Source organism: Phragmites australis, chromosome 7, assembly GCF_958298935.1.
Source record: "Phragmites australis chromosome 7, lpPhrAust1.1, whole genome shotgun sequence".
Classification (NCBI taxonomy): Eukaryota; Viridiplantae; Streptophyta; class Magnoliopsida; order Poales; family Poaceae; genus Phragmites; species Phragmites australis.
The window spans coordinates 687,172-714,104 of NC_084927.1; the positions used below are offsets into that span (position 1 = coordinate 687,172).

At 42.9% G+C, this 26,933-nt stretch overlaps 4 protein-coding genes across 4 annotated transcripts; all 4 read left to right on the forward strand.

Annotated features, from left to right (window-relative positions):
* Positions 1-828: 828 nt before the first annotated feature.
* On the forward strand, positions 829-2,318 carry LOC133923386 (uncharacterized protein C594.04c). The gene is made up of 3 exons (XM_062368698.1): positions 829-1,151; positions 1,264-1,527; positions 1,640-2,318. Exons 1-3 carry the CDS (start codon positions 933-935, stop codon positions 2,117-2,119), a joined length of 963 nt encoding a protein of 320 aa, XP_062224682.1. The 5' UTR covers positions 829-932; the 3' UTR covers positions 2,120-2,318.
* An 11,172-nt stretch (positions 2,319-13,490) lies between these two features.
* On the forward strand, positions 13,491-14,587 carry LOC133923387 (peroxidase 44-like). Its single transcript, XM_062368699.1, has one exon. The coding sequence runs from the start codon at positions 13,630-13,632 to the stop codon at positions 14,578-14,580; it is 951 nt and encodes a 316-aa protein (XP_062224683.1). The 5' UTR covers positions 13,491-13,629; the 3' UTR covers positions 14,581-14,587.
* Positions 14,588-16,189: 1,602 nt separating this feature from the next.
* Positions 16,190-17,907, forward strand: LOC133923815 (uncharacterized). Its single transcript, XM_062369084.1, has 8 exons — positions 16,190-16,360; positions 16,429-16,575; positions 16,683-16,780; positions 16,884-16,956; positions 17,054-17,114; positions 17,203-17,288; positions 17,394-17,483; positions 17,581-17,907. Exons 1-8 carry the CDS (start codon positions 16,256-16,258, stop codon positions 17,641-17,643), a joined length of 723 nt encoding a protein of 240 aa, XP_062225068.1. The 5' UTR covers positions 16,190-16,255; the 3' UTR covers positions 17,644-17,907.
* Positions 17,908-21,037: 3,130 nt separating this feature from the next.
* LOC133923816 (UMP-CMP kinase 2-like) lies at positions 21,038-26,458 on the forward strand. Its single transcript, XM_062369085.1, has 9 exons — positions 21,038-21,257; positions 21,369-21,416; positions 21,517-21,565; positions 21,786-21,903; positions 21,996-22,152; positions 22,671-22,751; positions 23,415-23,522; positions 24,014-24,078; positions 26,193-26,458. Exons 1-9 carry the CDS (start codon positions 21,147-21,149, stop codon positions 26,227-26,229), a joined length of 774 nt encoding a protein of 257 aa, XP_062225069.1. The 5' UTR covers positions 21,038-21,146; the 3' UTR covers positions 26,230-26,458.
* Positions 26,459-26,933: the final 475 nt, after the last annotated feature.

Sequence of the window (26,933 nt, forward strand, 5' to 3'; positions counted from 1 at the left end):
CCTAGTCCCACAGGTATAGAAAAGAGCTTTCGGTTTGAGGAGGGAGTTTTGAAGCTTTCTTCTTAATTATTTCAAACTTTCGAGCTGAGATTCTAGCAACATTTCAAGTTTCTAGCAAATTTCATGAGGATGTGACATGCCTCATGCATTGTCGCACGACGGAGGGAGCAAACATGAACAGGAAGGTGATCAAACAAATATTCCTCGTTCCAACTAGAGCTGAGACTTAAGGCCATGTCGTGACGATATGGTCCAGTCCCGTTGTGTCTCGTGTCACATTCTATTATGTCATGCCGTGTCAGGACGAGTTAACTCTAAACAGACCTAAACATAGTCTTCGGTATATTGTGCCAGCCTAGGCACAATTCTGTTTCATGTGACCTGATAATACTTACATATTTATCTTTTATCATCTCTCACCGAATAAACAGGACCTTAGTGTCTCATGTTTTGTATCAGAGAAATTAAAGGATAAACACGAAAAAATGATTATACAAATTGTGTCGTACCCTTTTTCACCATACCGGCATACCTATCTTGCCAAGATCTTAGATATGACACAACCTTTATGTTCATACCGTACCAATCCAACCTAAAATATTTCGTGCCGTATTGTGCTTTGGACGGTGACAAAATATCGTGCTATGAGCGGTCAAAAATGACACGACCCTAGTCTCGACTCTAGTTCTAACATGGTTCAGAAAAAAATGAAAATACACATAGCAAATTCACCAAATAAGATGGAAGATTATCCTAATACGAAATGCATCACCTAAAGTTATGTAGCAGAAACATTTAACTCGTAGCCAATCATTCAGAGAACTAGGAGTGCTTGGAAGCAAAGCACTATAAAATCCATCGCACACTCCCCATTCCACTCACTCCACTCCGAAGTAGAGGCGCAGAGCAAGAGCAGCTCACGACCAATCACCATGGCCTGCAGCAACCTCAAGCACCTGGTCGTCGCCTTCCTCGTCCCGCTCCCCTCCATCCTCTTCTACCTCTCCTTCGTCCGCCCAGGGGGCGACGGCGACGACAGCCCGCTCTCCTCGTGGTGCGCCGCGCACCCGCTCCTCCTCGCCAACATCCTCTTCTTCCTCAACGTCGACGTCCTCTTCTGGCTCGTCGGCCTCCTCCTCTCCAACCACTGGGTAAGCGAAGCACACTCCCCACTTCATTGTCCTGTCCCCTTCCTTCATTTCGTTTCCCTTGCCTGCGATGTGCTCGACGAAATGCCGACTCAGTTGACCTTTACTGTTGCAGCTCATTGACCTTTACTGGACCGTCATCCCGGTGATGCTGCTGCACTACTACCGGGGACACCCGGCGTCCGTGATGGACACAGCGAGGTCCGCGGTGGCGGTGGCGCTCACCTGGGTGTGGAGCGCCAGGCTCACGCACAACTACCTCCGGCGGGAGGGCTGGGAGTTCGGCAAGAGGGAGGACTGGAGGTTCAACGAGATGCGCGGCCAGTACGGCAGGACCTGGTGGTGGATGTCATTCTTCGCAGTCTATATCTCGCAGCAGGTGTGTCCATTCTTAAATTTTGTTGCAATGTGTTTGAAGAAATGACAATCAGACATCGCGAAACATAATCTCACGTTGGATCGTTCTGATCCACATGCTTCTTGGCCGGCAGGTATTCCTGATCGGCATATGCCTGCCGATGTACGCCATCCACTCCAGCAACCAGCCGTGGGGCATCTGGGACCTCTTGGCAGCAACCGCCTGCATCGCCGGAATCGTCATCGCTCACTTTGCCGACACCCAGCTGCACAAGTTCGTGACCATGAACGAGAAACTGAAGCAGCTGGGCGAGCCTACTGTGCCGACCCTCGAGGAGGGCCTGTGGAGGTACTCGCGCCACCCTAACTACTTCGGCGAGCAGCTCTGGTGGTGGGGACTGTACCTCTTCGCCTGGAACCTGGGTCAGTGGTGGATGTTTCTCGGGCCGCTCGTCAACAGCCTCTGCCTTGGCTATGTCACGGTGCTCGTCGAGCGGCGTATGCTGAAGCAGGAGCATCGGGCTGAGGCATACAAGCTGTACCAGAAGAGGACCTCGGTGTGGATCCCCTGGTTCAGGAAGGCCGTCCCAGAACCAAAGCAGAAGGAGACCTAAGTCCGTCGTGCAGTTTATTTTGGCCAGGTTGTTCACCATGTTGTTGTTCCATTCTGTCGTGCCAACCACTTGTCATTCGATCTGCTCTGTGCAGTTAACTATGCTTGAATTGTAACTTGTATCATGATCACCTGTTAAGGTGTAAATTAATAATAATGTAACTACTTTGATTTGTCTAATCGCAAGCTTGCTTGCTGTTCATCTCGTCCATCAGAAGGAACAAACATGATGATGTACACTAAGATAAGATCATTCCTGACAACTGAATTTGTGTATGGATCATCAACACTAGCTGCCAATGCAATGTGGAGAATCAAATCAGGTTAGTTACATTTTGGTCATCCTCCCTTTTCTCCAATATTGACAAGACAAATATTTACATCAAAGATGAATAAAATGTCTGCCTCTACAAGTCAATTCTGTTCCTCTGCTCCAACCGGCTTGTCGTCGGTGACGACCTTGGTTGGCTTCTAGCTTGCCAGCCTCGTCGACCGTCAGAGCTTTCAGCTCACTGATACCAGGAGCAAGTTCTCAGCCACCTTTGAATGTCAGTGCTTGGTGTGTTCATGTGGGGGTGATGGTGTAAGGAAGCAGGACATTGACAGTTTTGAATGGTTTCCTGGGCTTTCTGGACATTCGAAAGGCAGTTTCTTTCTAGGGCAATATTTGATAGGCATTTATTTACCGCCGTTTCTCTGATTATCCGCCTTGCGTTCTTGCCTGCTGCGGTGGCGAAGGCAGAGAGGACATGCTACAATTGCTCACTGCAACAATGCAATGACTACTTTCCCTATTTAGGTGAATGGTTAGATTTTCGATTGAGATAAAGGGAAATGTAAGATTTGAGATTTAGTTCAAACATTTCACCTTACTATCACTATGTAAACATGCCATTAGATAACTCGCTTCAAAGTAGAATAACACTGACGCAGACTCCTAAGAACTAACAACAGCCATATGATCATCCAATCTGCACCCAGGAACGAAATCGCCAGAATTCCTTATGGACACTATCTCTGATCAAGACCAAGCTCACTAGATTACTATACTAGGTAGTCAAGAGTGAAGGGATCGGTGATGTTTTAAGAGTAGAATGAATTAGGACACCTCGAACTATTTTTGTTTCAAAAATAGTATAAGATAAATCTATATCAATTTTTATCTAAATCTACAGGTTTATCGAGTGTGTCTACTCTATATATTAAAGCACTTGTCCATATGCAAGGGTCTCCGCGTCCCCGTACACGCTTCTTGTCGCTGCTCCATATCAAGTCGGAGGGTCAATAAGCTTGCCGTGTCGGCGTACCATTTGGTACAAAATTGGATAACTCCTTGATCCACTCTTTAGGTAGTATGATCCACTCTTTAGGCAGCAATCACCTAGCAACACTCTCTCTAAATCTATAAGGACTAATCACTCACTAATCTTGTGATTAATTACCTTGAATAATCATATTAAACACTTTGGTGACTTGGATGTCTTCTCAGGTGTACATGAACTTCTCTGGACTCTAGCAACCTCAAATGACTGAGTGAAGGGGTATTTATAGTCTCAAACCCGCACATTAGCCGTTACTCAGAAAAGTTGTTAACATCGGATGATCCGGTGAGAACAATAGTACTAACATCGGATCATCCGGTGAGTACACTTTCACAAACTAGCCGTTAGAGCCCCACTAAAGCCTTTTTGAACACCGGACACTCCATCACCGGACTATCCGGTGAGTTATCCCGAGCCATCCGAGCACTTCCTTCTTCTCTATGTAAATTATTCCGGTGAAAGCACCCGATGCACATCACTTTATCACCCAACTATCCGGTGAGTTAACTTCAGCCAACCGAGCCAATGTAACCCTCTCTGAAAATAATATCCGGTGTGCACAGCCTTCATTACCGGACCATCCGATAAGTTGAACTTCGTTTTACCTCTTTGCACTATTTATTGTCCGATGTGTGCAACACATTAATCACCGGACCATCTGGTGTTTTGATCTTCAACTTTAATGGTTGCAACCTTTTCTGGACAAATTGCTCTGGTGTGTATCTTCTCTGATCACCGGACCTTCCGGTGATGTCTTTAGGTATCTCTCCCCTTTGTCAAATATGCTCCGGTGGGTTCAACATCTAGAGCACCGGACCATCTGGTGAGACAAATCTTCCTAGGATTTCTCTAGTTCAGTCTAACCTTGTCCTAATTGTGGTGGCTTATTCATATATTGTATCCATAAGACCTATTAACATATATTCTTTACAAACATATTAATCTTATTGACTATATTATCATTAATCATCAAAATCACAATCATAGTCTAATAAAACGATTTTCGCTAAAAAAGCAAAGTTCACATTGATAGCATCTTGCAATTGTACAAACATGATCTCGTCTCACACGACTGAATAGCTCTAAATATGACACACTCTGGGTTAGATTGAACTGAGCTTATGCATATATATACACGCACAAAACATTTGAAGATACTACTACAAGTTAGCACATGAATACAATGATGGTCCTCAAACCCACATAAAGTTAGGAACATTCCTTCTCGATGAACATCAACTTTTATTCGTCGAAAAAAAACATCAACTTTTAATGACTCAAATGATTCACTTTCTTGCTATTGCTTTAAGCTAGTGTGGCGCCTTTAATCTTAGGTTATAACAGAATGATTACATGGTTACTTTGCAATGTTATTTATCCCAGCCAGCTGCTGTTTGGCCCAAAAGAAGAGCACCTCGCAGCACAGCGCGGCGGCCTAAATATTCAAGTTTGTGAAAGAGGCCACATGAACCACTTTTAGTTAGGTTGATCTCTCTGTATCATTATCCTAGTTGTTCGATCATGGGCCCCCAACTTGATCACATCGAGTTACTAGAATTCCTCCTAGTATATAATTAACGCCCAGTTGCTAAGCAGCTGGGTAAACTAAGGTATACTGCTCAATCTAATCTGATCTTCTTTTGGCATGCGTGCCATGGTATCTTATGAACTTTTGGCCAAAAAAAGAGAGAAAGCTATCGCCGTTCGGATTTCTATAACTCTGATTGATGCTTCTATTCTCAGTCCGGTAGGCACTCTGATACTAAACGTCCATAACAGTTTCCTCGATCCAGCTATCTTTTCTTTTCTTAACTTCTTAGGCTAGCAACTTGTTTTGAGTTCCGAGCTATCGATTTTGTATCAACGTTATTATCTAACTAAAGATTGAAACTTCAAACCTTCATTTCAATTGCGTGCACTGATGTAGTGGATTTCATTTTTTGCCGCGTTCTGTCTGTCAGTCAGATGCACAGTTCTTGGGAAACGCAGTTAAGCATCAAATGTCAAAACATGAGAAAGCAGCACGCACGAAGGATATGGCTGAATTTCCCCCACATGTGGAGTATACTAGTTGCAGAGATGCCAACTACTGGCAAGTTCAATGTAATTCTGCTGATAAAAATAGTTGGATCCTTCACTAAAGCAGACTTGGGAGAGAGTGAATCGGTGAGACACCGCGGAATCCTTTGGGTGCTGTGTCCCAAGAAGCAAGGAGTTCAGCATCTGTGGGAAGCTTCGGGTCATCCTGAAGCTTAAAATTTTATTATACTAAGTCTCTAAATCAGTCACCAGTAAATATAAATCTTACAATAAATAATACACAATCATATAACGAGGAGACTGGTGAAATAGATCCACCATCCTAATAATACATAAAGAATTCATACGATCAATAAGATCCACGTCATCAGAGAGCACAGTAGAAACGGTATGCTGACACGTCACTTCCACATGCAACTCGGGTGCAGACGCGACCAAGACTATTTGTCAGCCTTACCGTCGACGTCGGTGAAATCCAGATCTTCCTCTAAAAGCACAAGCAAATGTGAATACAAACGTATTCAACAAGTCTCAACCCATGCCGTACATCAAGGAGTATAAATATATGCATACAATATTGACAAGGGTGAGACTATAATCTTAACATTTGCGGAAAGCCAAGTTTACACATGCAATAGTTCATTTTCATAAAGCAGGTTTTGTGAAAACACTATATAATCAATATTAAATGAGAGGGGTTCAGCCGCGGTGGAAAGTCACCAAGACTTGAGTTTTAATGTTGTCTGGACATTCTGTCCACAGTAACCCACGGTAAACTGCCAGACCTACATCCAAAAAACGGCATACCTTGCCCACTCACACTTCAAAGAAACACACACAACTCATGCTAGTTGTTGTGACCGAACCGTAGTTCATCCATCACCGTGGACATAGCTATTCAAATAGTTTTACCTCTGCAGAGTGGTACATTTTACCCACAAGTTGAGCTTGGCAACACACCACCGTCGTGGTAGTGCGACTCAACAAAGCTATTACCCATCACAGCATCATCCCACTAGCCGCCTACGCGAGCTAACCAGGGGTTCCTGACCTATACCAGGCCTCCAACAGGGTCGACAAGCCTGCACCCGCTTGTAGTTGCTCCGTGGCCTCCCGTTTCACACCTGCCTTTGGACGACCAGTAGACTAGCTGGCGGGGTTTAGGCTAAGCCCTGCCACATACAGGGTCGAGTGGCTCTACGATGAAAACTAGGTAGGATATCACAACAACTCGGTCCTTAGTCGAGCCAAGGCAAACATCTTCACAATAAGCCTGTCACGCAGGTATCACTTAAACTCCCAAGGCATTCCCGGCGGGAACCCTGATTTGCTCTAGCTCTAATAGGATCTCTGTTGTTATCAATATCCGATAAACCTTCCCATCCCAACAACTCACACAACACCCAAGCACCGAGTTTCACACGGTTTGCAAAACTAATTAGGATTAAGCATGAAATACCATTAAAGTATATAGTCCTAAGCATACTAGTAACAAGGTGATCATCTTAGCGTAATTAAAGTTGCCGAGATGAATATCCTATGGTTACCAATGTTATATTCAGAATGATAGCAATCAGGCTGGCTAATCTACAATAGGATATAATTAGATCAATAATTCAAACTATGCCAATAAGTAATACTTCATGCAACCATTTGGTGGAAAACAGTTGCTACGATTGTGGTGATAAAACTGGGTATAATATGATCAACAAGGAAAACGGATCGAGATTTGCCTTCGTTAAAGTCCCCGACGGGGTTCTGCTCGAAGTCTTGTGTTCCCAACTCCTCCTCCTGCTCCTTGAACTCTCCAGTCTCTACAGTGTGACAAACAACTTGTGTAGGCTACTGTCGCCCGTTCAACAGGCAAGAACAAGATCTCGCCCTTTGAACAGGTGAGAACTTGTAGGCCCCAGCGCTCAGTGCATTAAATAACAGGAGAGAGAAATATCTCGCCTGTTCAGTGGGCGAGAACTAGGTCTCGCCCTTTGAATAGGCAAGATCTTCGTAGCTGTGACACCGGACGGACCCACCCAAAAGGTCTCGCCCGTTGAATTATCGAGATCTTTTGGGTATTTAATTCGGCCGTGCCAGCCCTCCCAACGTCAGTTGCTCATTTCATACTACACAACCGGGAGGAGAGGAGAGGATAGGAGGGGGGAGGGGAGAGGCGAAATTTGTGCGGTGAAGCCCTGCCGGAGGAAAGAGGTATACTTTTTTTTCTTTGATTTTTTTACAAACCCGATATAATAGCCACTAGTGTTGGGTTTTGACATAGGTTAGACGCTAGATCTAGAATTTATTTTACAAACCTGATAGTTATAGCCACTAAACGTGGGTTAGAATTTAAATCTAGTTTCAGAATTAGGGTTAGATATAGTTTAGCGATCAAATCCTTTTTATACTCATTTTTTAGCAATTAGATGTAGTAGACATATGTTATGTAATAGATGTATGATTTAGATATAGTGTAGTCATAACTGGTTTGATAGATGTATGATTTAGAGGCGTTTGATGTAGCGATCCGGGAATATTTTGTTACAGTATAGATTACATGTTGGGCTATGTTTGTAATTAATTTTTCATTGTAGATGTTGTTTTACATAATTATTTCTGTTCAGTCACAATAATATTAGCGTTTTTATCGATGGTTGCCAGGTATGTTGAATATATGGAAAATTATGATTTTTTATGGGGACAGTGAAATATTATATGGTCCGAAAGGGGTAGTGTTGTCCGTACTTCACTCAATGGACAAGGGTATCTCGAGACCTATGCACAAAAGTGTTGGATACTTGTACGCCTGGTTGTTGTGGGGTTTCAACATAGACCCTGAGGTTCAAGAGATGACCATTAGCATTATGGGCAACCGAGTGAGAGATGGTGTATGCTGGGAGGTGCACCCGCTCTGGGAAAATACAGTGTGGAAGAGTTACCTGTAGGATGTTGTGCACAGAGGTTGGCCTCCTTTGTTGCTTGTGCAATGGAAGAATAAGGAGACAGTGGGGGAGATGCAGAGTGGGGGGTGCGTGGAGAAGGAGGGTGATGAGGAAGAGTATGAGTATGATGTCAATCCGGATGGTGCACATTCATCGGAGTATCCAACTGAACTGACCGATAAGGCAGATAAGGGGGAACAAATCCCTTCTCTAATTGAACGCATGGAGCGAGATGATTTTCAGGCTGACGAATCCTCTAAGTATGACATCTCGGATGATGAAGATGATGCTCCTATTCCCGCGGACTGGAACAATCCTAACTTCAACAATCTTGTGGTGAATGAGGGAAATCAGGTGGCCTAGGAGTATACACAGAATGAGGTTACTCAGGGTGCTAGGTATCCTATCAGTAAGGCCATGAAGGATGCAATGACTCAATGGACAACATCGCTTCAATGACAGTTTTATGTTGCGAAGAGAAGCAAGAAGGAATATGATGTCAAGTGCGTGAAGGCGGGTTGCTTGTTACGGGTGCATGGCTTCAAGGGGAACTGGGTTGACTATTGAAAGGTATCGATTGTGGTCGACCAAACTTGCATTATGGACGAACTTGAGCCTAGCTACAGGAACATAACCTCAGCCTTTGTCGCCAATGTGATGTACGCTCAAATTGTGAACAACCTGAACTACGAACTAGGATCCATAATCAGGCAAATTGAGGAGAAGTACAAGTACACTATCAGCTATAACAAGGCATGAAGGGCTAAGAGGAAGGCAATTGAGATGAGGTTCGGGACCTACGAAGCGTCATATGGCAATCTATCACATTTGTTGTAGACCATTGCTCGAAGGAACCTAGGGACGTATTGTGACATTGATAAGTACTCATTATTGTTCAAACTTGGCAAGTATGTCTTGAATCGATCTTTCTTCACATTAGGAGCATATATCAAAGCTTTTAAGCATTGTTGGCCTATCCTGTGCACTGATGCTACTTTTCTTACCGATAAGTACATGTGATAGATCCTGACTGCTATTGGGGTTGATGTGAACAACCAAGTTCTACCGTTGGCCTTTACATTTGTAGAGAGTGATAACACCAACAATTGGTATTGGTTCTTGTACCATGTTAGGATAATAATTGTTGGTGCTCGATCGAATGTGTGCCTTATACATGACCAACATGCTGGGATGCTCGTGGCAATTAAGAATCTACAAAATGGAACAGACGATGGCTTGATTTGACCTTTGTGGCTAGATCTGTAGAGTAGGTGGTCCATGAGGCATTTTGATACAAACTTCTTCCACCAATTCAAGAACAAGAACCTCATGAACATATTCAAGAGGTTGTGCGATCAAAATCAGCAGCGAAAGTTTATTGCTCTTTGGAATACGAACAACATTGCGCATAAGGTGAAATGCTCATGTTTGTATTCATCTCACACCCGTACACCATCTTTTCATAGTACAAGGAGATCTTCAAGCAATGGTTCGAGATATACATCGATATCGTTGCTAGATTGATTCGGCCCACTGATCGGCAAAGGTATCATAAGGAACTTTCGCTTCATACACAACCAAGATAGAAGGTTATAGATATAGAGAGTCACGGGCCAAGTGCTATGACTATTACTCATGTAGCCGAAAGGATTCATCCCATCTGTACTCAACCCGAACCTTATATTTCTCACTTCAACTTTGAATTTCTTATTTTTTGTATCGAAGTTCCTCCATTATATTCCATCAGCAGGGTGTCTAAGCATCCGTCTTTCTTGCACCCTTCGGCGTGCCATCGCATCAACTCGGCATTCACTTGTTTGGCAAACAATCACTTCAAACGGGAGATTATAGGGAAATACCAAACCATCTTAGCTAGGGGGTCTTTTATCCTTTCTCTTCACCCTTACATCATCGCTATCGATATCGTTAACGTTGTGCTTGTACCGTGATACACCGAAATGCATCACACTTCTAAGTCTGCATCCCCATTGTGATACAGCATGCAGTCGTTTCGACATGCATGTATTTTCTCTACTTTCAACCCCCAACGGGCAGGCAATCTGCTTGGCGTGGTACGTATTTTTAGGCAACTCGTTGCCTTCTGGAAGCAAGTCTCTCAAGAATCGTAACAACTCGTTGAAGCCCTTATCAGACCAACCATTTTTAAACTTCATTTGCAGCAATGTCAGCGCAACATGTAGCTTGTTGTGCTCTTTCTTACAGCCCGGGAACACTGGTGTTTTATAGTCCTCTATCATGCATTGGAACTTTTTATGTTGCCTATCACCGGTGAAGTCTCCCTCCTGATTGCGTAATATTTCATCTAGGTTGTCATCATCGTTGCTGACAAAAGTATCTTCGAATGTCGACATATCGATGTCTTCGCTAGCTGTCATATCGTTGCCTCCATCTTCTTCGATGTGGGCTGCTCTTCATGCACAACCTCCTTATGTTCACCATGCTCGGTCCAGCAAATGTAGCCAGGCTTGATACCCCTGCGAAACAAGTGTGTACAGATTTGCTCTATACTTGAGAACTGCTTCTCATTCTTCCAGTCAACGCACAAACATCATATATAGTGATCATCACGCTTGTTTTTTGGCTTCCTGTACATCGCGACAGCCCTCAAAAAAGCCTCCACGCCATGAAAGAATTTTGGGCCGCGACGGTTAGCTTTGTATATCCATGTTTGGTCCATCTATAAATTTATTATTATCATTACGTTTTAGCAATCATTAAAAAACCATTGAACTGATAACCATACAATATTTAAAAAATACATTAATTTATTGAATTACCTCGCATCTTAATTGCTCCATATTAGATGACCCATCACCTTCCGTTACTTGGCCCGGATTGAACCCACCTTCTAAATACTGCCACGTCCGCTTACGACTAGCGGGTAGATATACCATCCCTACAGCTCAATATTCAAATTCAATATGTTGATCTATTTAGAGGTGATTTTAATCTTTTTTCTTAATTCACTATTAAAAAATTGAAACTAGGTTTTAATCTATTTAGATGTGATTTAACCTTTTTTCTCTTAAATCACTACTAGAAAATTGGAGATCTAGTTCACCATGGCATAATCGCATACTTTCAAATCTAGAGCAATCGAACAAATAAATCTAACCACAAATGAAATGTAAATCATCTCAATTGGAGCTCTAGCTTCTCTCAAAATTCATTACCATGGAGCAATCACATACATTCATACCTATAGCAATCTAGCAAATAAATCTAAGTAAAAATGAAATATAGATCATCTTATTAACCTTGAAGCACATTGGGCACGTAAATTCCTCCAAATTTTGAAGTCTCCAAGCGCAAGATTGGGCACAAATGGTGGAAGCCGAGCAAAACAGAGCTCCTCTCTGTTCTATTCAAGCTAGGGGGACAAGAATGCGGCTTTTATATACTGTACATTTATTAGTGTCGGCATGTAATACGAACCGGTATTGATACTCAGTATCAGTGCCAGCTCATGGTTATCAGTTGGCACTAAAGTAACAGTGCCAGTTTGTACCAAGAGCCGGTACTGATACTATGTATCAATGCTTGTTCAATCCGGCTTAATCATTGATCGAGTACGAGAAGTTACAAACCAACACCGATACTTCATCAGTGTTGGTTCTAGAAGAGCCAGCATTGATGACTTGGTACGGATGACTATTTCTGTTGTGCTACATCTATGATATCAGATACTTTGATCGACATCACTATTATATAGTGAATTCGGGGGTGAATTCTTTTATCAAGACAGTATAACTAGGAGCATCAAGTCTCGTATAAATCAAGACGCGTAGTAAAAGATTAGGATTAACCCCTCAAATGGCTAAAGAAGAATGACATCTTAACCTTCGTATTTTGTTGTTAATGTTAAAAATAATACTACCAGCGGTTGGATCCTCTCTCTTTCATTACTCTCGGATCAACACAGTATGAATTGTAGATCAAACACAGGAAGGCACGATATAGGGTGGAACTTTTCTTTAATATTTCTCATCAACCTTTACTTTTTTTTGCGAATAGGACTCGAACTATATTAAAAATCCTCATATTATGTAGAGGTCTATAAAAAAATAAAAAATTACAAAGACAATACAACTAGGTTCCCTTGTTCACTTCCGGTAACCTCTGCCTTTCTTCACCTCATTTCACAACAGCTGAACGAAATATATCATTAAAACCGGAGTTAAAACCTTGTACTAACTCTAACTTAGAAACCGGAACCATTGGATAGCCGCAATCCTACAATAGACAATAATCCCTCGAGTCCACTGTTAAGACGCTTCTAAGACTTTGAACGGACATTGACAGTGTCATTGTGAAAGAGGTAAATAATCAAAACAAGTGCCACCTTCCTCGGATTCACAAGATCTAGGAACTCAGAGACAAAATCTGCAGCTGGCGATGGAGTCTCCACACACATATAAATAGTTTTCCTCTACCACAATCAACTGAAGTCTCTATCATTTACACTCAGCGATTTGCACTCCAACATAAGGTCAGGGCTTTAAGAGTGGGGTTAGGGCATGGGGTTCAGGAGGTCCTGAGCAATCTAGCAGCAGCCTCGAAAGTCTAAATCGTTTGGAATCCACACCTGAAGCAGATCTGCAAAACATGCATGGCAGGTAATAATAGGGGTTGCCGACCTGCCCTGCTAGATGCTGCATGCATGCTCATTTAGCTGCTGCCGTGCCAAAGTCAAACACACCACACTTAGTTGCTACTCCCATCTCGTTCTCGTCTCCATCATCAGATCGAGATCGACGTCGACGCGTGAGCTAGGGTTTGCGACGTCGCAGAAACCAAGACTACCGCGTGCAGGCCGGCCAGTGACCAGTACTGAAACTTAAAATATATCTGTCTATGGAGTAAGTCCCAAGCAAGCTCAATGCTGACAACCGATCATCAATCTTTTTACCGCCAAATTGACATTTAGTTACTCCATCAGTAGCATATATAGCAAGCAAGATCAAGTGTCCAAGACGACTAACTTCCAGTTCGACGTACTAGTATATATATCGCAGAGTTTATACATAAACATGTACTATCAGTTACCTAGCTACAAGTGGTTAGTTATCCTATATAGTTAGCTGGATTTACTAGCTTCTGCATGGTACATACCAATAGTGGATCAACGTAACCCATCTATAAGATCGATCGTCCCGGCGAGCTAGCTAGCTACATTGATACAGAGATCAGAGATGCAGGTGCCGCAGATCGCCCTGCTGCTGGTGCAGCTGGCGGTCATGGCGTCCCAAGCTCTGGAGATGGGTTACTACGCGGCGACGTGTCCTGACGCGGAGGCGATCGTGCGGCAGACGATGGAGCGGCAGCACTACAACGACCCGACCCTCGCCCCGGCCATCATCCGCATGCTCTTCCACGACTGCTTCGTCCGGGGCTGCGACGCCTCGGTCATGATCGTGCCCACGCGGACGCGCTCCTCGGAGCGCGTCGCCATCCCCAATCAAACGCTGCGGGGCTTCAACGCCGTCGACGCCATCAAGCGCGCGCTCGAGTCCGCCTGCCCCCGGACCGTCTCCTGCGCCGACGCCCTCGCGCTCATGGCGCGGGACGCCGTCGCGCTCCTCGGCGGAAACCCCTACGACGTCCCGCTCGGGCGCCGCGACGGGTTGCAGTCCAACCCGTGGGAGGTGGACCTCCCACCGCCCTTCGCCAGGCTCGACGACGCGCTCCGGGCCTTTGCCGCTAGGGGGTTCTCCTCCGAGGAGACCGTCGTGCTCTTCGGCGCGCACACCGTCGGCGGCGCGCACTGCTCCTCCTTCCGCTCCCGCCTCACCAACCCCGACGGCATCATGGACGAGCGCCTCCGCTGCGACATGCTCGACACCTGCGGCGCCGCCGACCTGCCGCTCGACAAGGACCCAGTCCCATTCCTCGATCCCGACACGCCATTCGTCGTCGACAACAACTACTATGCGCAGCTCATGAGCAACAAGACGCTTTTGCAGGTCGACCAGGAGGCCGCCACGCACCACGCCACGGCCGCCCACGTCGCGTACTACGCCGCCAGCCCCGACGCGTTCATGCAGAGGTTCTCCGAGGTCATGGCTAAGCTCAGCAACGTCGGCGTGCTCGAGGGCGACGCCGGCGAGGTCAGGAAGGTCTGCTCAAAGTATAACACTGATTGAAGTCTTGAAAAGCTCACTGTATTGATTAAGTGTTGCGTTGGCGCCATCGGTCGAGTCAGAAAAAAAATTAGTTAGTAAAGGATTCTTTGCGAAAATTGATGGTTGACCTTGATTACACTAAAAAATTAGTCAGGTCGATGCTGTAATTTCTCAGGTGTGTGCCAATTAGTAATTCATTGGAAAGATGGCTAATGATGCTTCTTGTCTCTAATGCATGCATGTACATGTTGTTCAGCCAAAGATCGAGTAGTCATTTATACCTCTGATCCCAAATATAAGTCTATTTAGAACTGTTAATTACCTACTTAGCTTTGACCATTAAAATTTTAAAAGTAATATAGATTGACAACATAATTAAGTTACTAGATTAATCGTGAATAATGCTTTCATAATTTATAACTATTTGAATTTGAAATATTATATTTACACAAATATTGTTAGTCAAAAGTATTATATTGGAGATTATATCGATGTCTGTCGACTATTGGTAAAATCGATTATGCATATACTTATTTAAAGTAGAGATGTCTGGTCATCAACTATGTATATTGAAGAGAACGATATAAGATTTTATACAAATTTAGACTCTCCTTAGGATAATAGTCTTATGTCATGTTATGTGTTAATTAATCTTATGAAAAGACAACGATAATGGGTGTGTCTAGATCTAGTCATAAGGATCTTGGCAAGTTCTCTTATGTTATAAATCCTAAAGTTATTATGGGATGAATCTAATCGTGACTCGAATCTGTTGTGAACCTCAATAGTTTGTTTGAGCTTATATCTAGTTTGTCTTCCTCTCTTGGCCTAATCGATCTTCCTGGGTGTAACCTGTCTCACTCTTATATAGTCGGGTCAGAAGACATACCGTACTCGGAATCTCTAAGTGCAATCTTCCCAGTTTGTATTACTTCCAAATCTAGAGGACTCTTTGCTAATCCGGGGATAGTTTACGTATAGAACATGATGAACAGCCTAAAATATTGGCACATGTCTTATTTACTTCATAGTGTTTATAAAACCTACCGTACGTATCAAACTAAGGACATGTGTACGGTGGATATCCGCCTCTATGATATACTCCATCTGGTTGCAAATGTAGGTCGTTTTAGCCTACTCAACTATTCTCTAAATATAAGTTATTCTCGAACTTCTATGCATTTTTTTCTCTTTTGTTCCCATCTTACCCTTGTTTAATAAATGTTACCACTCTCACAAATGAATGAGTTATCTTTTCCAATGTAGAATAAATAAAGGGCAACAAGGTCATTTGATCTACTTTCTTAGTCCTTGTGCATAAGTCTAAAACGACATATATTTGTAATCGGAGGGAGTATTATATTTCTAATAAATATTTTAATTATTAATTATAAAATCATCATCAATGTCCTAATGGACTTTTGGGATCATAGATAGAAATTGTTAGTATCCTAAATCAATCGGTTCACCAAAAGTTCTGTTTAAGAGAGCGAGACATCTATGCAAATTTCCACAAACTCCCTTTTCTATACTTAATGAGCCCAAAATGTAAGGCCGGGCTGGGCCGTAATTAAAGAAAGACCTGGCGGGGCCTCCAAAGCTTCGATATACCCTTGCCCGATCCATTCAGCGGATAACGTACAGGCAGTGGCAGCTCGGCAGCTCCTCCCTCCCCCTGCTCTGCTCTGCTCCGCCCATGGCCTCCATCCTCCAGAGCATGAGCACCCTCCTCGTGCCTCGCCCCGCCGCCCGACGCGCGCCAACGACGAGGCACCGCGCCAAGATCTCCTGCATCGGGTGGGTGCGTACCAATTCGACTCCCCACTTCGATTCTCTCTTGTTTCTTACGTGCTGACCGAGTTGGGGCAGGACCCGGAGGGCGTCCTCGGCCCGCCGCAGGGCGGCCACATCGCGCGCCTCGAGTTCCGCCGCCGCCTCGAGAGGGACTCCGACGCGCGCGAGGCGTTCGAGCGGCAGGTGCGCGAGGAGCACGAGCGCCGCCGCAAGGAGCGCGAGGTTCGGCAACCCAACCCAAACACGAGCTAGCCTCCCTTCCCTTGCTGGGCCTTCCCTCCAACGGCTGCCTGCCATCGTCTGACGCGTGCCTGTTTCTGCTAGGATAGGCGCGGGTGATCCCTGACACGGACGCCGGCCTCGTCGAGTTCTTCCTCGACACCGAGGCGCGCGAGATCGAGGTCGAGATCGGCAGGCTACGACCCAGGTGAGACAAAGAGAGCTCCCAATCCTGCCTGCCTGCCTGCCCTTGTGCTGTTGAGTTCCTCCATTTGATTGCTTACTTAATCTGTCCTGTCGGCTACAACAAGGCTGAGCCAGGGCTTCTTCGACCACCTCACGCGCGAAATAGCACAGATAAAATTTGCAGTCACCAGAACAGCGGTACGGTGCCCGTGTATCCTATCATTCATTGTTTGCAACCTGCAAACATAACCATGTGATATTGTGATGATCTTTACTGACATCAGTTTGCATACAGGAGATGGAAGACAGATTGATCGAGTTGGAAGCAATGCAGAAGGTTCTTCTTGAGGGAGTCGGTCAGTAAACTTCTGCAGTGACATTACTCAACGTGCTAACTGAATCTACATAACTGTTTAACTGTAACACTACTCCCTGCTATTGCAGATGCGTATGACAAGTTGCAGGATGACCTTGTTACAGCGAAAGAACGGCTGATGAAGATTCTGCAATCGAGCGATAGAAAATCGACGGTAAGATCAACGAAAAGCTGAGAATCCTTTCAACTCTTTTTCGTACGATGCTAACCCCTCAGGCACCTATAAATATTTTCACTGTTGTTAACTGATCCTACCCAGTTGCTTGAAATGGTCGAACGGAATGAGCTGAACATATCCATATTAACTCTTCTTGATGAGAACATAGCAAGCGCAAAGACGAGTAATCAGGTGATGTGGTGTCTCTGCTCTCTATCAAGTGTAACTAGGAATACTACAGATCTGTGAACATCTCTAACTTATGTGCTCTTGTTGGTCTATTTTTCAGAATGAGGCTGTTGCTTTCATGGAGGATGTGCGATCATCCATCGTGAAATATATAACAGTATAATTTTTTTTTATGTATGCCAATGGCCCATCACCTGGGGCACTGGACTTATCTTCGCAACATAGTTGTTCAAATTAATGTCATGAACCTGTAGTTTACAAGGTCCTCTTATGGATTTGTAAGTTTGAATTTGTTTCTACTGTATTTAGATGATGTGCTTCGTATCTGCTCCAAAGCAACATTGTAATTAGCCTTATTGGTAAAGAGAAATCGTAACCTGTACCGCCAACAAATACTGCAAAGTTTGAAGTTCATTCCTGGTTGGAATACCTCGTGTGTATCTGTGTACGCATATATTGGGATCAAGTTAAGCCAAAATCAATTTTTATCTAAAGGTGCTTTAAGTTTATCTGATGTGGTTACTCTATCGCAATAAAATTTTGCATCCTAGGTTCCAATTCTAGCAATTACACATGATATTCTAGAAAGGTAAATATGAAAGATAAAACAGTGCAATATTAAACTACAAAATGTAAATGAGGTAATGAGCGCAAACTTGACACGACGACTTTTTTCCATGTTATCGGTAAGTTGCCTCTCACCACTATCCAAGTTGAAGCCCCTTGCAAGTGAAGCTCTCCAGTTGGGTAACTCCACAGTGCTTGCTGTTAGACCTCCCCACACATTGGTGGGTCTCCCACTAGGCACACCTAGTTGTTCACCATCATATTCACTAAGGTAATGCTTTGCTACTCTAGCACAGGCCACTCCTCCCGCTCACAATGCTTGCGGCCGCTCCACAAACTCGGTTGGAGCGTCTCGCAATACTCACCACCGCTAAGTTGTCTACGTGTAGGTAAACACGAAAAGTAACAAGTGTGGATCACTCGTTTGATCCACCTCTAGGCTAATCACCATGTTAGATGCACACTAGGTCTAAACTACCACTAATTAAGTTCTTAATCTTGTGATAATTAACTTGATCTTCAACTTTAACTCCAAGGTCACTCAAACTCTCTCCAATATGTGTGTATGTATTGCGGTGGGAGGGAGCAACCGAAAACGGTCAGTGGATGAGGTATTTATAGAGCCAACCTCAAAAACTAGCCGTTGGGAAGGAATCTACAAAATTCCTAGTCACCGTAACATGCGGTGATCCCCATTCCAGCAGTTTGAAATTTGGCCGTTGGAGCCTTGTCAAAACTCACTGCATTGTGTGGTGACCTTCTTCTTTGAAGCTTGAAACCTTCTGAAAATAAAGTACGCTGCACCGCCCTATGATCACCGTATCATGCAGTGACTTAATCTTGGATTCCTTGATTTGCAACCTCTCTGCAACACACATACGGTGCACCATCCCATAGGCCACCGTATCATTGAAGCCAAAAAAAAAAATCTACACCAACTATCCACTGTCACTGTATCATATGGTCGATAATCGCATGACCTCACCGCATCATGCGGCGACTAGGTTTCCAGTGAGACTTGTCTAATTCGATTTTTTTTCAAGTCCTGATCTTTGTGGATTCTCTTTCTTCATGTCTTGAGTCTTTATTCTGGTATATTAGAGCTAACCAAGCCTAGTGTGCATCACCTATTAGGTAACTAACATAAAGATATTAGGTCAAGCTATTAAACCTAAACCCCTTTCTATAGTATGGCCAAAAGAAAATAAATATATCTACATAAGTGATGCTCTCAACATCATAATCATTTCTAAATAATAGGTCCATATATCTTTATGAAACTATTATTTGACCTTGATGTTCATTCCTTTGTGGTGTTTGGAATCTCAAGTTCATTATTAGCATTCATGAGACTAAATCTTGTATATTAACAAATAATGTTAGTCACTTTCATTATGTTAACATTAATCACCAAAATCACATTGACCCATTGCTAAGGTCCTTGGTCTTTCACAGGAATATGCCAAAGTGTTTGTGATTGCTACAAGAATCTACATCAATTCCTGTTTGCAATTAAAGATTGCATATCACTATACTCAAAACTATAAAGATGTATATATGAAAACTACAACACTAGATTTTTCATATAATATTGTAATTTTTAAAATAAATTCTAGTGATGCAAAGGTTCAAAGAGTGATGGTCAAAGTCAGTTATCGGAGACCGTAAAAAGTTAAAACCATCAAATTCAAAAGGGAAAGATTCCATTTACCAACCTAACTATTCAATTAACCACCATACAAAATTTCGTCTAAGTTAGAAAAAGAATTAAGAATTTTTTTGTGATTGTTTTCATGTCTCGAGGGTTAAACCATTCTTAGATGCTTCCAACCTATGAAAATAATAAAAATAAAGTTCTATGATATTTTGTAACATAGGTATGACATCGTCTATCACCCCACAAAATTTGAACTTAAAACCAACTTGTACAGGAGAAACAAAAAATAAAATTCCATTAGAGGGTGAACTGATCCAGTTTAAATAGCTTGGGGTGGTTAAATGCGACGAATTTTTGTATTAGGGTCAACTGAACAAACTAATAGTTAGGGATAGTAAAATCGAAGTTTCCCAAATTTCAAAAGGAACAAAGTGAGTGCACCCTCCGGAAATAAATGAATTGTTTCGAACATCAATGCAATCTTAAAAAATGTAATTTGAACCACCACTTTATACTTAATATATTTAGTTAACATGAAAAAAGTTATTATGAAAATATTTTTGAAGAATAATCTATTCATATCTATTACAAAATAAAATGATGCCTAGGTATAAATAATCTGAGTCAGACAACCTAGGTTATGGCACTTATTTTATGGAGTGAGCAAAGGCCTTTGGTGCACAGATACTATTAAGAAATAAAGTTGTGGATAAAACTCTGTTTCCAAGGGATTCCATGAGAAACATATTTGTTTGAATAAAAAAAATATATTTCATATCTACTTCTACTACGAGTTCAAATACTCGAGTTGTTGTTTTCTTCCATGTTTTTAAAACGCACAATTCAATATACCATGCTGAGAAATCAAACACATTAAATAGTTATCATATGAATTTTGAATATTTCTTTGACTACTGTTGTACCATGCTTCACAGAGTGTTTCATAGGCTAGTGAGTACAGTCTCTCCAATTGTTGAAGTAGGTTTCACATATTACTACCTTAAATATTTTATTTCTTTAGTTCACATAACATATAATTGTAGAAATTAACAGTAGAAATAAATAATATAGAATAGGGAGAAAAAAGAAAAACGAAAAAGAAGAAAGAGAAGGGGCTGTTTCACGGGGCGAAAAGAGGACGGGATGTGGCAAAGAGGGGAAGAAGATGGCAGCAAGCTAGCCAAGAGACTCCATCGGTGGGAGGAAGGAATGGCTTAAACAAGTTACGAACTGTTGATTTGAGATGAATGATTCAGATTTAATAATACAATATTATAAATGGTAAATATTATTACAGACAAATTTATCTGTTATTACAGTACCGTTGCTAGAGTATTCTCCTTCAACAAAGCACTGTTGCTCCTTTACTTCACCACGGAGGAATCGGGTCCGGAAGGAAGGGGAGGCCGGGAGAGCTCCAGCGCGAAGGCGGCGCGCACGAGATGTGGCGGAGGCGACTCGCCGCTCTCCTTCTCCGATCCCCGTCGTCATCCTCCTCCTCCACAGCCGCTTCTTCCTGCCAGCGGCGGCGCCACCACCTCCTCCCCAGCGAGGTAGCATATCCCTTTTCTTCTCCCATCCCTCGCGCATTCCGTCGAACGCCTCGTTCGCAACTCACCCCCTTCTTCCCTGGACGCTTATGGTTTTCGGATCTGCGCTGGCAGGAACCTCTTGCTCTGAATCATCTTGCCAGGCTCTTCACGTCTCAAGCTGTAAGTTTTTCCCAGACCTGCATTACTATTTGCAGCGGCAGCTGCTGTTCTAGACAGCGCGTGTGGCTAACAGATTCTGTGGGATCTCTTCTTTCTCTAGGGAAGTGATGGTGGCCATTTCCAGAAGCCGTTCATCGCTTTCGTCTTAGGTAAAGTTTCCACTTTTATTCTTACTCTGAGATGAAGATTGTACTTATAGTTGTACATTCACCTTCCCCCTGATATATGAGCGTAAAACTCACACAGATATTTACTAGAGATATAGCAGACTTTTCACAAGTGTTAATCAATGCTATTTCAAGTTGTATTTAGTAATGTCGTTGATTCAAATCCTTTACGGAGACACTATTCATCAATTCCTATATGTAGGGGGGCCTGGGAGTGGAAAAGGAACACAATGTACTAAGATTGCTTCAAACTTCGGATTTGCCCATTTGAGCGCTGGTGATCTTCTACGCCATGAAATATCATCTGGTAGTGAGAAAGGGTAATTTTTATGTGATCCACTGTTACTCTTTTGATGCCCTACGAAAAGGTTTTCAGTGCCTTTGTTCATTTTTACACATGGTTGCTCTTCAGGGAGTTGATTCTAGAGATGATAAAGGAAGGGAGGATTGTCCCATCAGAGATAACTGTCGAACTGATCAGAAAAGCAATGGAAATGAGCGATGCTGAAAAAGTTCTTATTGACGGTTTCCCAAGGTGTGAGGAAAACAGAATCGCCTTTGAAAAAATTGTAAGTTCTCAGTTTGAGCACTCCATTACATTATTAGTCCAGGATTTCCTATTAACGGACTCAGTGGGTGAAGAAACTGACAAGGTCAATGCAGTACATCAGTTCTGATTTAATTTGTTTGGCAAGATTGCACATTGATGAACTTTTCTGGTGTGCAGATCTCTTGACTGTTTTGATATCACCCTAGACTTCTATTACTAGTAAAGTAGTAAGTCGTATGCAATCAGCGTATGATGACAAATGAATGAATAACTTTGTGATGGTAGAGAATGATGCACTCTGTAGGTGTTGTGTAACTACTAACTTGTATTATTGTGGCCAGTTAATGTTACTGCGATCAGGGTGCAGGGTTTTGTTCCATCAGCTAGTAAGAGTACTGATTCAAATCGTACTGTTGTGATCAGTTATTAAGAAGACTAGCGTGCCAAATATGTTTGTTGTTGTTGATAGTCATCTAAATGAATATTCTATCATACCCATTCTGGTACATTGATAAATTACTTACCAAAAACTTTCAGATTGGTACAGAACCGGACCTTGTGATTTTCTTTGACTGTCCTGAGGATGAGATGGTTAAACGCCTCCTAGGCCGTAACCAGGTTAGTCTCCATACTTCCTTTTATAACTTACGGAGTAAACTGCTCTTTGCCTCTTTACCTTACCAAAATTGTAAACTGCTCTTTACCTTTCAAAAAATGTACTCTCCTACTTGTACATTGAAATTTAGCAATAATCCAGATGACCTTTCCTAGTATTGTAATTTTCCATCAATTACTTTCCATATTGACAATCAACTGCATACTCCCCCCAACCCGCCCTCTCTGGAATTCATCTATATTTAGTTATTTACTTACAGAAAAGATAGCTTTGCTACACGATAGTGTAAGGAACTACTCAGTACCTTGTCACAAATAGAATTTTATTCATATTCTATTCAAATTGAAGAAAAGAAAGACCTACAAATACAACTTCCTTAGTTTAGTGAACTTCTTTAATTCAGCAATCTAAGGTGCATAAATTGCACCAAACCTAAGTCACGTGTGAATTGCTAAAGTAAAGATAGGAGATTGCTGTTTAGCGGAGTATATTCGTGGCTATCAAAAGTATAACAAGGAGATTGAAAATCTGATTATAGTTATCAGAATCTAGTGAACTTTGTTGCAAATCTGGCCATAGACATGTGATTCTACTGAGTTTACTCCTAAGTTATGATGAGCTCTTTTCTCTTATTATTTTTCATTTTTCTCATGTATGCATTGTAGGGACGGGTTGATGATAACATTGAGACAATTAAGAAGCGTCTAAAAGTGTTTGAGAGCTTGAATATTCCTGTTGTTGACTACTACTCTTCAAGGGGAAAAGTTCACAAGGTAATTGAACTATTTTGTTTTGTGCACACTTCCCAAACGGGACAACTTCTTTGAACTTCACATAAAATTGTCTTCATTCTGTTGCAAGGTTGACCGATAAAGCTTCTTATAATGTAGAATGTTACACTGTTTCCATCTGAATCTAATCTTAATGCGTACTCGAGAAACATATGGTTAGCAAAGCTTAAATGTTTTCATTCGTCAAAACAGAGAGAAAAACAGATATGATGCCATTTCCCGGTGTTTAGATTGATTTTAATGTAAGAGCCCTGTTTTCTGGGGTTTGATGAGAGAACTGAGATCTACTGATTGATTTGAAATTATATGAGAAGCCATATTATTATCGATCAGGGGACATTGCCCACATAAATTAAGTGGCTAATTACTGGATAAGTGATAAGAAGAAGGAATATATTTGGGAGAATGTTTTTTCTGTATATCAACTTTAGGATCTAGTATTTCTAAGATTACAATTGTTCCACTGCATGCAGATAAATGCAACAGGAACTGCAGAGGAAATCTTTGAAGGAGTCTGCAAGCTATTTGCCTCCTTACGGTAAATCTTGATGTTTGACACGTGAATTTCTCTGAAAGATTAACAATGAAGAAAATTATCTGATAGAAATGATTATGCTATTTTTCATTTCCAAGAAAAAGAGACCATCTATTTGATGGGTCTAATAGCATGAGCTTGAGTTGGCAAACTGTATGTGGCCCTACTGGAGGCTCTTCATTCTTGCATTATCTGATTGCTTGCAGATTATTCTCTAGTAGCACCAAATTGGCCTTGTATGTGGTCAGCTGTCATGTGATAGCAAGTTGTCTTTTAGCAATAATTTGTCACTTCAAAGCTTGCCGTTGTAGCTTGGGTGTGTTAATATAATCCTTACTGTTTGCAACTGTATGGCAGGAGCATCTTGGGTACTGTAGGAACAGTACATCAGTACGGTGCCACTGACGTACTGTAGCACCGGTATGCTGAGTTTAGAGCCTATATAATGGGCAGCACCCCCATATGCACACCATTTGATGAGTTTAAATCCAATAAGTAGAAGCTATTAACGGTTATAGGCTTTTGTGTGTTTGAATAACCATCAGAAGCGTTGCCGCCTCCCCCTTTCTTTTGCCATCAGAGCCGCCGCCTCCCCCTTTCTTCCGCGGTGCGTGTGCACGGTGACGGGCATTGTCGCTGCCCAAGGACCCTTCACCCTGCTTCCGCTCCATGCATGTGAGCCATTGATCATCTACTGGCTTTAGCCTCCTAGTCACTTCCTCAAGCGTGATCGTTGAAAGATCTAGAAGAGTCTCAATGGATATAGCAATTTGTGAAAATCTCTTACTCACAGATATTTTTCTATTACCTTTTGTTCTTTCATCGTTTCTCCGAGCATAGCGAGGTTGGTGATGAGGCCTGAGAGACGCATCGTGAAATCGTCGATTGTCTCCCCATCACGAAACGAAATTGCCTCGAATTCCTTCCCTAGTTGTGCGCTGAGGCCTTGCGGACGCGATTGTTGCCAACACATCGACGTGATGGCATCTCAAGTATGCTTGGCACTCATTTTGACAGCGAGCATGCCGATCATCTCCTAGGGCATGGCATGGAGGATGACCTACTGCACCATGCGGTCTTCTTGGAAATTCGCATCGTCAAACTCCACTGCGTCCCAGAGACCGCGAGCCTGCAGCATGATCTTCATGAGTAGGCTCCAGTCAATATAGTTACTCCGTGTGAGGATCGGGTACGACGTGCCTCTAACCTCCTTCACCATACGCTGGACGACCATATTGCGTCCACCGACGTCTCGGTGTCGCAATCATTGTGGCGGCGGCAATGGGGAGCTGCGACGGTTGAACTGCCTCTGAGAACTCAGAGCCGCACCACACGTAGGAACCGACATCGCCGAGATCGATCAACCCTGGCTCTTGATATTAATTGTTGGATTCAATCCTGCGAGAGGTGGGTCGTATGAACATACACGCGAGCACACACCGTTAGCAGCTTCTGATGTCTATTAAAAAACACCTAAAAGCCTATAGCTACTAACAGTCTCTAAGACACATGAGTTTTCTCGCTGCCAGCAGCTTCTGATGTTTATTCAAACACCCAAAAGCCTATAGCTACTAACAACCTCTACTATTTGGCTTTAGGTCATCCAAAGGTGTGTATTGCAAGGTGGTATTACAAAGGGGGGGGGGGTGGTTAGCCCAATATATAGGCACAACAACCGTCCTATTGTGTTTGCATCGTAGCCAACAGAAAGAAAAAGATTAATCTAACTGACACGTAAGGATTACTCTAACAGGGTGGACCATCAGCTAAGGAAAACATTGTGTTGATGGTTCACAACAAAGAAAGACACAATCACAAGCAAAACGAACGGATACCATTTTTCTTTTGGTGTTGATGGCAACAACAGCGTAAGGGAGAGGGTTGTACTTTGTCTTTTTGTTGACTCGTTGAACTTAGGCCTGTAGTAAGTTTGTTGACCCATTAAAATGATAGCAACCGCATCTGCAGGCCCCAACATTCAATATGGAGTTATTGTTATGTAAAATGAACAACTCCTGCATGACTCGTTAACCTACAGGCAAAAGAAAATTGAAGTTTTGAACTTTAGCATATCTTGAACCAAGACGATGACCAACATGAATTTATCCTCTCTGCAGGTTATCGTCTTCCACGGAACCTGGGGGTGATGCTTAGCAACGCTAATGTATATTCCTTGAAGACAGTGCCCACTTTGGTTAGGGCCCAAAGGTTCTCTCTCTCTCTTTTGTTCCTTCATGCATTTACATCGTTAGCACGGTAATTGTACATATATGCTCCCCTGTGACCACCAAATAATGGCCGCTGAAACACAGAGGATATGTCTGAAATGCCGAACCCTAATGACACGGGAAATCTTGCCCACGCTTTACGCTTGGTTTGCTCTTGTCTGTGGTTCTTTTCTTCTTTTCTGTTCTGAGGTATACGTCTCTGTCGAGATGGTTTCTGGTGCCTGATCTGCCTGAAACAGTTGGAAATTGAAACTGTGGCCTGAGTTGTGGCAACACCGGTAAAGCCGGTTTACCTGCTGATTACTGAGATGGAGTGGTAACCATCCGTATTTTGAACTGAATCGGCTGGCCACCATCAGTTTTCAGAAATTCGAATAGCAGGCAGGCGGTTGACGAACTCTTGCTTAGTTCCCGGCCACCAGTAGGGGTCATGATTTTTATATGGAGTGGAGTGTGAAGCCGGGATGGCCCTTTTATTTTTCTTCAGCCGGCAGGCGTGCATATATAGATTACTTTCGTCACCAGTTTGGGCTGAATATGATCCGAGGCGAAAATGACAAAAAAGAAAAAGAAAAAAAACTGGTGAAGATGGAAGGCCAGCAGTGCCACGAAACTCCAAATGGAGCCATA